This window comes from Physeter macrocephalus, chromosome 11, assembly GCF_002837175.3.
Source record: "Physeter macrocephalus isolate SW-GA chromosome 11, ASM283717v5, whole genome shotgun sequence".
NCBI classification, from domain to species: domain Eukaryota; kingdom Metazoa; phylum Chordata; class Mammalia; order Artiodactyla; family Physeteridae; genus Physeter; species Physeter macrocephalus.
This window is the reverse complement of record NC_041224.1, coordinates 177,875,080-177,886,458: the sequence shown is the minus strand read 5'-3', so window position 1 is coordinate 177,886,458 and position 11,379 is coordinate 177,875,080. Positions and strand designations below refer to the sequence as shown.

The 11,379-nt window shown below is 58.7% G+C and overlaps 1 protein-coding gene across 6 annotated transcripts in view; it reads right to left on the bottom strand.

Moving 5' to 3' along the window:
• EVL (Enah/Vasp-like) overlaps positions 1–11,379 on the bottom strand; it is a 162,188-nt gene that overhangs the window by 19,771 nt on the left and 131,038 nt on the right. For all 6 annotated transcript variants that reach the window (XM_028496387.2, XM_055088713.1, XM_028496388.2 and 3 more), the window contains exon 4: positions 3,620–3,683. In XM_028496387.2, coding sequence (XP_028352188.1) covers positions 3,620–3,683 — 64 coding nt within the window. The remainder of the gene's footprint in view (positions 1–3,619; positions 3,684–11,379) is intronic.

Genomic DNA, 11,379 nt, shown 5'->3' with positions numbered 1-11,379 from the left:
GGACCGGGGCACGAACCCGTGTCCCCTGCATCGGCAGGCGGACTCTCAACCACTGCGCCACCAGGGAAGCCCAGCCCGCTGAGTCTTAAGACCCCTGGGCGGACCAAGCTCTCCCCTAGGCTGGACAAGCTTGCCTGGCTTTTGGGGGGCCTATGGCCACAACAGACTTGACCTCAGGGGCACCCATTCTTACTGCACCTGGCTCAGTTTCCTGGAACAACTGTCAGGCCTTGTTGGCTGTGAGAGAAGCGGACACTAAGGCTACCCATCCTCCTCCTTTTCCCACTGATCCAGCTGCGGCCTGGCCTCCATCTGGAGGGCCATTTGGGAGGCTGCGCTGCAGTGCAGGGGGTACCTCCGCGGGGACTAACCTCCTAGCTCCTCGCATGAGTGGCCCTGGGTTGCTCTTCAAGGTTGGACGAGTGAAGACACTGACCCACAAACACATCCAGAGAAACTGGGGCTGAGATGCTGGGGCAGCAGGGGCTCGAGGAGTCATGTGGGCCCGGGTGGCAGCAGGGCTTCAACTGCTGAGAGCCATCTCTGAAGGCCTGTAATGGGGCGCGGGGCTGAGCAGCGCTCGGACGCGGGAGGGCGCCCCCAGGGCGAGAGGCTGTGGGCCATGCGTCTGCTCCGCTGGTTTACAGCGCACTGACGTCTGGGGCTGGGGCCGGGTGTGCATGCGGCAGCTGCTCAGTATGCGCTTTGTGTGGAATAGCTACACGGGGCTGCCCGGCTGCTTTCACCTTGGAGGAAGGTCAAGTGGGACCCGGAGTTTACCGCAAGGTCATTTAGAGGTAGAGAGCTTTCTGGTTCCTGTTCTGGGATTCACCGGTTTGTGATTACAGGCAAGTCATTTCCCTTTCCTGGGCCTCAGATTCCTCTCCATAAATAAGCATAAGAACACCTGCTTCATGGGGTTCTTGTGAGGATTATGCCCGAGATCTAAAAAATAATGAAAAAGACCCTTTTGACACTAAAGAGTCCCTACCTCACTGCCGGGCACCACGCACTTCCTCTCTTTCTGGGCCCCCCTCCGTGGTGACTGCCAGGGATGCAGGCGGAGTAGGATCCCTGCTGTGCAGTTTGATGCCTGCGGTTCACAGACTGACCTCCCGGGGTCGCTCGGTCTGCGCACAGTCGACTGCAGACAAAACCCAATGGTCCTCTGCAGCCAGTGGCCTGGAACACTGGACTTGGGGGGTGGCGTCAGATAAAGTGTGTGGTGTTTCACCAGTTCTGAGAGCGCAACTGCAGGGTGTGTTTAGGACCCAGGCCCTTCCCTGCGTGGAGGCAGCCCTGGGACCTGGCACAGGGCTGAGCTGGGGCCAGTTCTGGTTCTGCTTCTAAGTTTTGCTTACTTTGGGCAAGTCATTTCTGTTCTCTGAGCTTCAGTTGGCTCATGTGAGAAACAGTATGGGTAGTAACAACCCGTGACTGCTAACGTGAGGATTAAAATGAAACAAAGTGTGTAAAAGCCCCTTGTAAACTGCAATATGTTATACTCCTGAGAGGCTAGAAGACAGGCCAGTGGAATTAATAAAAAGGAACCTCTGAGGTCAGGGGAACTGGTCTTGGCCACTTGCTGCCAGGCTGCCACCTTCATCCACTGGACAATCGTGTTCATAGCAGCATTATTTACAGTAGCCAAAATGTCAAAGCAAGAAAAATAATATAGGAAAAATGCGATCTATACATACGATGGAATATTACGCACTTTAGAGAGGAAGAAAAAAAATTTTTTTTTTAAAGTTAGAAAATTCTGACATATGCTACAGCCTGGATGCACCCTGAAGACATTATGCTCAGTGAAATTAACCAGCCACAAAAACACTTATTGTACGATTCTGTTTATATTAGGTACACAGAGTAGTCAAATTCATAAAGATGGAAAGTAGGATGCTGGCTGCCAGGGGCTATGGGAGGGGGTAAGGGGGAGTTAATGTTTACTGGGTATAGAGTTTCAGTTTTATAGGATGAAAGAGTTATGGAGATTGATGGTGGTGATGGCTGCACAACATATGAATGTATTTAATACCACTCAACTGTACACTTTAAAAATGGTTAAGATGGTAAATTTTATGTCATGTGCATTTTACCACAGGTAAAAAAAAAAAAAAAAAAAGCTTGTCACAAAAGGACAAATACTGTATGATTTCACTCACATGAGGTCCTGAGAGGGGTCAAATTCACGAAGACCGGGAGTACAGAGGTGCTTGCCAGGGGTGGAGGGGAGGGAGAATGGGGTGTTAGTGTTAAATGGGGACAGAGTTTCATTTTTGATGTAAACATTCTGGGGATGGGTGATGATGCTGGTTGCACGACAACGTGGATGTCCTTAATACCACTGTTCTGTACACTTAAAAATGGCTAAAATGGTAAATCCGACGATTCTTAAAATTTTAAATAAATTGTTAAAAAGCTGGAAAAAAAAAAAAAAAAAGGAACCTCTCCAACCTGAGTCTGGGAAGCATATTCCCATCTTTCCTTCGTTAACACTGTTACCTTCAAACAGGAAGCTGAGGCCTAGAGCAGTAACTGGCCCAAGGCCACAAAGTACACCATGGCAGCCAGAAGGCGCTCAGAGCAGGGGAGAGGCTCGAGAAGAGAACCCCTGAGAGAGTCTCACAGCCAGGTGAGGGTGGGGTTGTCAGCCTCCCCAGCTCCCGGGCCCCGGGCTCTACCTGAGTCTCACACAGGTCCGTGGAGGCACGCCCTCTCCCGCTGACCTGGGTGAGGATGCAGGCCCCAGGCCTGCCTCTGCAGCACGGCTCCCACAGAGCCGGGACTCCAAGTCCCTCAGAGACACTGTGTCCCCACCCAGGCGGCACAGACCAGGCTCAAGCCCTGGCGCTGCCTTACCTGGCAACGTGACCTGGGGAGGCTGCTCCCTCCTCGGCCACCACGACCTCTTTTGTAACTTCAGGACAATGGCATTGGCCCTTCCCCCCAGTTCTAGCACTTAAGAAGCTCCTTGGAGGGGGCCGGGGGGCAGGGCGTCACCCTATGGCCCCAATCCCACTGGCCCTGCCTCCCCGGCAGGCTGGCCCAACGAGGACTACGGCGCAGCCCTGGCCCAGCTGTCCAAGGGCAGCTGCAGCGCACAAAGTGCTCTCACAGCCTCTGCCTGCTTTAACCTCCGCCGGGAGGTGAGCAGGCAGGGGGTTAAGATCCTCTAGAGAGGCCGTGGCACCCACCCAGGGCACCCAGTGAGAGAGTGGCAGGACCAGGGCTCACGAGGCCTTCGGACAGAGCACAGGACGGGGTCAAGGACGGGCCTCAGTCGCACAGGCCTGGCGGGTCGCGTCCGCCCGTCTCCAGCAGTACAGCCTTGGTCACGTTACTGAATCCCCAGATGACTACCTCCTAATACACCCGGGAGGGCTGTGCTCAATACGTGAACGACACAGGACACTGCCAGGCTGATCACGAGGCTGCAGCGCCGGCGAGCTCTCCCCCTGTGAAACCACGCCCTCTCACGGTCACTGGCAAGGCAGCAATGAGCTGGCTCCCCTTCCTTTCTGGTCAGGCCTGTTCCCCCGCCCCCGTGTCTCTCTGGGAGTCCTGGCTGCAGCCACAGGTGTGTCCTCCAGGCTGGCCCTTGCTGCTGGGGGGTTACCTTCTCTGGATGTCCATCTCATCAGGAGACGGGCCATTCTGCACCTGACGCTGGCTGGAGGAGCCTGTGGGGCAGAGAAGCACAAGAGCGCAGCGGTTAACAGAGAAGAAAGGACCCCCGGGACTCTCCCTGCCTCTGCCCTCTGGTCCCACCGGAGATGGTCTCCACCGTTGGTTCTCAGCCCTGCAACACCCTGTCCCACCTCACCCTCTCAGTCACCCCTCCTTCTCCCTTTCTTGCGGCTCTTGCCTTGGCGCCCGTAAAGGGGGTGCCATTTCACACGGCTCAGAATCACCCCTTCTCGCCCGACTCCTCTGGCCTCCCTCTCAAACCGCACTTGCTGTTGCCACTTCCTCACTTGCCACTGTGTCCTCGACCCTCAACATCTGGCTCCGGCCTCTCCACGTCCCACAAAGCTGTTCTAACTAAAGTTTGGAATCACCGAACCCAGGAGATCCATTTTATTCCGCCTTCTGAGCAGGTGAACGACCCTTACAGCAGGCACGTGTCAGAGCCGGGGTTTCAGCACCGGGTCTGGGCCGCAGCCTGTGCCCCTCACCGCGATGTGACGCCCTCCTGCCTGCATCTAGGAGTCTGGAGGTGTGGGGTGGGCAGAAGAGGACAGGGCAACCGTGGAGCCTTCCAGGCCACATTCTTGCCCTTGACCCTGAAGGCAGGGCCCCAGAGCAGGCGAGGTCTGCCGAGTGTACCTCCTGTTCAGACCGGGGCTGGTGCTGTGTTACATTCACAGGAAAATCAGGCTTTCGCTCCAATCTGAGAAGGAGCCGATTGTTCCTTCTCTTCGCCAGCTCAGGTGTCACTGGGGAACTGCAGAGTCACAGCAATGGGGGAGGGACTCTGGGCAAGCTGGCCTCATGCCCGCTGCCTAGATGGGGAAGGGGCATCGCCTCCTCTCTAGGATGAGGTGCCAGCAATGCTCAGCGTGCGACAGAATCCACGTTGGGCAGAAGGCCTCTCCCACAGGTGCTTCAAACAGCTGAGACATTAGCAGGGTGTCCCCTGGGTCAGGGGCACAGCGGCACAGAGGGTAACAGAATCTCAAAGCTGAAACAGGCCATCTGATTCTGGGGCAAGCTCCTGCCCAGCACAGGTGCCCTCCAGGCCGGCTCTCCTAGCATGATCCCTGCGACGCAAGCCTCACCTCCCAAGGGAGCAGGCTCCTTCCTGCACCGAGGTCCCACATCTACCCACCCAGGAAGGCCCGATTTCCACCCCCAGGTGTGACAACACGGGTTGAATCCTTTTCTACTTTTCTATGCCTGACAGGACTTTCCAAGCCGGAAGTTTGCTTCCACATTCGGCAGTGTCCAGTCCTTGGCCCCAGTATGGGCTTCGGTTTTCAGTGAGCCTTGCTTTGCCGCTGGCGGACCCCTGTGTAGACGCTTTCGCTGGGGAAAGAGGAGGATCCAGGTGGTGGCACTGGGCCAGCCGCTTGGTGGGAGGAGGGCCTCCCGGCACCTGAGGATAAATTTCTCCCCTGGGTGGCCCTGCCTTGCTCAATGCCAACTGCTGAACTCAGGGGCCAGGCAGGGGAGAAGATGCCTGTGTACTCTTTACAGAGGTGACTACATAAATATCTGGTGGCCTGGCACATAGTAGGTGTGACATAAATACTGGTTTTCTTTTCCCGTCTCTAAAACATGCTTTTTCTGCTTTATTTATTTAACATAAAATAACTTTGCTCTTTCTAAAAACTGGTTTTTCTGTAAATATGTCCAGTATAGACATTAGAAAAATTTTCAAGTTTAATAAAGAAAAAACATTCCTAATTAAAAAAAAAAGCCACGGTGGAGGGGATCTCTTTTCTCTCCTACGCCGTGAGGCCCAAGCCTTAGGGCTCCTCCCCTCCTTGTTCTCAGGAAACCAGAGCAAGAATATGAGAATGCTGCTTTACAGCAGAGTCAAGGCACTTTTCTTTATTTACAGTTACTTTAATTCTCACAACGCTACTGGACACCTCCCAGGAAGGCTTGTAACAACAGGTGAGGGAACAGCCCAGGAGGGGTGAGTGACACACCTGCAAGCAGGAGAACCAGGCTCAGACTGCCCGCTAAAGGCCACTCGTTCTTAAATTCAACGGCACCGTGGTGTCGGCCGACACCGGCCCATAGGATGAGGAGTGCAGGCGGCAGACTGGCCACGAGAGTCCCGGGTGAGGGGCTGCAGCCCTCAGACGGCGCCCAGGCTCTGCCTGGTGTCCACGCGGCGGACAGTGCCACCCACTCAGCCCAGCATTTGGGGCTCAGGCCTGACAGCTGGACTCCTGGCCTTGTTCCAAGACCCGGCCTCGGCTGCTGGGCCCATGCCCGCGTCCGGATCTGCCCCTCTTCCGGGCCCAAGCCCCTGCCCGGAGCCCCCGCCCGGCCCCTGGTCTGAGGACGGGAGCCCACCCTCGCTCTGACCGGGCCCCGCCAGCTGTGAGGACCCCCGCTGGCGGCCAGCTGCCACGGGGCGGCCTGCGGAGGTCCTGTGCCTGTGCCCCTTGTGCCGCCCCCGGCCCGGACTGCCCCCTGACACCCTCAGCCGGCCGGCCTGGTCCTCCTTAGGCGGGGAGGGCCGAGCGGAGCCCTCGCTGCTCCAGGGGGCTCCAGTCCCTGCGCGTGAGGCATCTCAAGATGAGACGCCTAGAACTTTAGACACTACGGAGCAGGAAGAGACAACACTGGTTGTGTAAGGCCTCCCATTCTTCTTAGCCTCAGAAAACGTGGGTATGTTTTGAGCTACGAGGGTCCTTAGCATTAGGAAGCACAGGCCCTCTGTCTCAGAGGGGAGGGGTCTGTCCAGGGTCGCGCGGGGCGCGCCTCCTTCCTCCTGGCCCGTTCCACCCACTGGCCACGGTGCCCCACTTGGCAGAGGCGGGAGGAGAACGGGGAGGAGGCTCTGCCCTCCAAAACGGTCTAGGGCCTTTGGGAAACCCGGGCAGAGCCCATCCGTAGAAGCTTCTTGTGTTGAGCTCTCAGGGAGGGAGCATCGGGCGGCTGGTCATCACTCCCGTCCGTCCCGCGTCCCAAGTTACTTCCCATGATCCTCCGAGCCGTGCAATCAGATGCCAAACACGCGGAGGGTCCCGTGCCCCCACCTCCAGGATGCAGGTGAGGACCGCAGGCCACCCTCCCCCCCAATCTCCTTAGCTACCAAGTCCTCTGCTGCTGCGTCTGAGACCCCAGCAGAATCCACCTGCCTCTCCCTGCTCACGTGGCTGCCTCAGCATCTCTCCTGGACCCATGCCTTAGTCAACCAAAGGGACCTCTGCCTCTACCCACACCCCTTTCTCCCCATCCAGCTGCCACACTGACACTGCGGACCACGTGATCTCTGGAAAACAGAAGCCTGACCCTTATGGGGTCAAGCCCGGGGTTCAGTGGAGTTAAGAGTCCAGCCCAACCCCACAGCCGCTTCTCCTGGACTCCCCCCCCCAGCAGGCCTTCTGCACCGGCTCACTAAGTCTGCATCACCTGCTGTGCTTCCCACCTCCCCGTCTCTCTGTGGCCCCCATCCACCCGGGACACCTTCCGCACCTACCAAGTCTTCAAGGCCCAGCTGCACAGCTGCCTCTTCCAGGAAGCCTGCCTACATCCTCCGGCCTCCACAGCCTGGCCTCTCCCACACCACCTTCTGATGTTACAGTGATTGGAGGGCAGAGACCACGCCCGTCACTCGTCACTCCCTGCTCAAGGCCGGCTCACATCAGGTACTCGGCGTATTTTATCAAATGGAGTCGGGAAGGTCTGAGGGAACGTGTGATCACCAAGCCCAGGGAAAAAGAGCACAGGTGAAGGAATGGGACTGAATTCGCTCAGATGAAAATAAGACCTGCCTAGAAGTGAGCCACAGAAACACAGGGCTCCCCAAGTCCGTGCCAGTTCAGAGAGGAGGCCGACTGAGGCACAGTTCCCAGGCTAACTACTCCCCGCCGGCACCAGGGGCCCACTGCCGCCCGGAGCAGGGGTGCTGGTGGCTTTGAGAGGTGGGGGGGTGGCCTGCCCAAGGCCACGGGGCTCGGTGTCACAAGCTTGCCAAGTCTGGGAGCTCCAACTAAGAGCTCTCTCACTCACTTCAAACAAGTTTTGCAAAGTCACAATAAAGAGCCTAATCTGCACTACAGACACGTGACAAAGAGGAAAATTTAACGTGGAACATGGACCCAACATCGGGAAAAGCAGGGTGCCCGTGAGTTTCTGGTGTCTGGTGGGTCCAGCCCACAGCATCGGAGCGCACGCCCTGGTGGCAGGCCAGGGCAGAGGGTGGCCCGTGCCTGACGGAGGCCCTGTCTGACCACAGAGAGGAGCCTGGGGATGGGACAGGCAGGCTCGTCGCTCAGAGTCGATCTGACGTGATGCTTCTTGGGGAAGGAGTGACTTCTGGCCCCCTGAGGCCCACGTTCCAGCTTCAGGTCGGAGTCCCATCAAACACCCACTCCGACAAACACGCTGGTGTCTCAGAGGAGGCCCTTTTACCCTTGGGGGTCGTGAGGTGGGGGGGTGGGAAGGAGAGACAGCACCAGAGGGGAGGGTGAGGCTGGCCAGACCCAGGCCACGAGCCCGCCTGGGAGGGGGCGAGGAGGCTGCCAGAGAGGGTGGCTGGCAGCCGAGGGCCCTAGGGCAAGTCACCGAGTGACCGGGGGCCGGGAGGACTGAGGTCAGACCCGGGGCCTCAGCGGCGAGCAGGGCGTGAACGACCCCGCGCCCTCCACAGGGTGCAGGGCTGTTCCCAGGTGGGGTGAGAGCGCCCGGTCCGGGTACCGCGCCCCGAAGACTTCCACGGCCTCCATCTGTGACGCAGATTCCAGCGTGAGATGCGGTCGTCCTCGGGAACGCTGCCCTCATTTAGCAGCAAGGGGCCGGGGAGAGCTGATGGAGGAAAACCTGGCTGCACAGGGTCAGGCTTCCGGGAGAAGGGACCCAGAGTGGCTGACCCCCGGCCCGGCCCCAGCCTTGCTGAGAGGGGTGCAGGGGACGGGCGGGGCCCAGGCCATGCTCTGCCGTGCAGGGGGCACCTGCTCACGGGCACTCTGCGAGCCCAGGCTCCCCATCCCCTAGGACATATCACACGCGCCTGCATGTGCCAGGACCTGGGCGCACAGCCGTCCGACTTAACCTCCGGGCACGTAACTGTCCTGTTCTCCCCGTGCCCGGCACTTAACGTACGTCTTGGCATCTGGTCAACACTCGACAAATATCTGTTGAATAAATGAATGATCGGGCCCCGGGCAAACTGTCTGATGATCTCCAACAACGGCCGAGGCTGTGCAGGTGGCACATTCTAGAGCTTTCCCCTCGCACTGGAAACAGGCCGTGGCCGAGCTGGGGGCGCGCCTCACAAGCGGGAGGTACGCGAGCAGGGAGACACCGTGGTCACCAGCGGTGGTGGCACTGGGCAAACTCGAGGGGACGGGATGTGGGAAGAGAGAACTCAAGTTATCGAGCAGCCACCGTGCTGCGTGCTAGGTCCTGCGCCAGAGACTCCCAAACGTCACTCACTTAATCCTCTCCCTCATCCCAGGAGCCTTGGTACCACCCGCATTTCACCCTAAGAAAGCCAGAGAGCAGAGGACGTCAAGTGACTGCAGCTCCCTTGGACACATGTCCTTGAACTGCTCCGCCTCCCGGGGAAGGAAGGCTGCGGGAGGCCGGATGGGAGGAGAGGGGCAGAGAAGGGCGGGAGGCAGGCGGCGGCGGCCGGGTCGGGGCCCAGGGAGCCCGGGCGCCCTTTCCCGGCCGAAGTCCAGCCCCCGCAGACTCTCAGCACCACTGGCCTCTGGAGAGGGAGGCTGCGGGTCGGCCTGCCTGCCGCCGTCCTGCTTGACCCCACGTAGGCGCCCTGCCCACGTAGTGCTTGGGTGAAGTGAGCGCACATGAACGCTCCTGACGCAGGAGAAAGACCTGCGTCCCAGGCTGTCAGCTGTGCGGAGCCTGAAGGGCCGCAGTGAGGAGAGACCCCAGAGCACACCCGGGCTCTGCTTCCCCGCGGGCTGACGCCCGTCCTGCTGGCACTGCTCCCATGGGTGCCGGTCAGGACCAGACGGGGCCCGGACAGTGGGCAGCGGTGCCCGTGCTCCCCCTCCGGCCCTCCCGGCGCCCTCACTCCCGTCTTCCGGCCCCTCCCCGTTCCTGGCTCGCCTCCCTGGACTGTTTCAGTTTGTCCAGATCCCCTTTGGAGTGAAGCTGGAGCCGGGGAGACCCAGGTTCTTGCTGGATTTCGGCCACTACGTAGTTAAGCCCCTCCCCGCTCCTGGCCTCAGTTTCCTATAGAGTGACACGGATGGAACCAAGGATCTCCTAGTTCTGAATCTCTGCAACTTAAAAGGACAAAGAAGGAAATATACCAAAATGTTCACAGTGGCTACCTCTGGATTGTGGATTTTTCCCCTCTTTTTGAACTTCCAAATTCTGCACAAGCAGGACGCGTCACCTTATAATAAAGAAACAAAAGACTAAGAGTCCCCACGGAGGGGATACGCGCTCCACCGCGACTCCACTCTGCGTCTGGCTGTGCAGGGCAGGCAGAGGCCGTACCGCTCCTGCCCCAGAGGTACTGCACTTCCAGTTACACAGCTGAGGTAGGCAGATAAGCACTGCGGACACCTTCTCATGAGAAAGGCCGTCCTCCTGCTGCCCATTAACATTTATGAGGCCCTGGGACACCAGCCCCCAGCTCCTCTGGGACAGAAGGGACAGGCCAGGTTTCCAGGCAGTCTCTACAGGAAAGGCATCCCCTGGGCCTCCTGAAAAGATGGAACCTGAGATCCCAGCAGCACCGGAAACCAAGGATCCAGCACCTGCTCAGTGATGCCTGATGGAATTTCTGGCCAGCAAGTGACAGCCACCTGGCCCAGGCTGGGCAGAGCCCCAAGCCCTTTCGAGCCCCCTTCCCCTCTGCCATCTCTCTGGCTGACTCCTTCTCCTCTCTCCAGAGGTGCCTCCATTTTGGACCGGCTCAGAGCCACACTCTGAGATGGGGTGCAGCCTTCCCTTCTCGTGTCTAGGTTCCTGCTGCCAAGCAGGCAAACACACACGTGGGAACGGAGCCTGTGATCCGGGCCTAAGCTCTGGCCTGGCCACGGTCTTCAGAGCCACCCTGCCAAGGCCACCCAGGAATCGGTGGCAGGGCTGGGACCAGCGCCCAGGACAAGCGTCTCCCAGCCCGGGGCTCTGTCCACACCAACATGTGCTGACGCTCGGCTCTGGTCAGACAGACGGCTGCCTCACCACCTCCGTGCTCAGGAAGCCCAGGCAGGGGAGCTTAACCCACCTCCTGAGCTTGGCTCAGCAGCAGACAAACCCCGACGGCCAGCGCCCTGCCAGTTTGCCTGCTTGCTTAAAGCTACCCCGTGAGAATCTCCTAGTGCCTTTTCTGCCGGTCCTTGTGAGTGAGTGTAGGCTCACAGTGGCTGATACGTGAGGCCGCTTGTTTTGTTTTATTTACTCAGATTGCCGGGGCCAGCTGATCTATCATCCACTGCAATCCTGTAATACACCCTCAGCCCCGGGCCCGCCAGTTATGGCTCAACCCTGGGGTGACCAGTGGTTAAAGCTGCGTCTAAGAGGCCAGTGTCGAAATGACCTGTAGACCCAGGTCAGCATGTGCAGATGCAGAGGCTGCAATTCAGAGAGGGGTGAACTGCCCAAGGCCACACGGTAAGAGGCACCTACCAGCCTTGCAATTAAGCACCAGCATGGGACGTCAGAGAGGAAAGGCCCTCTCACTCTGACAATGACAGCAGGAGGCCCGTGTGCCAC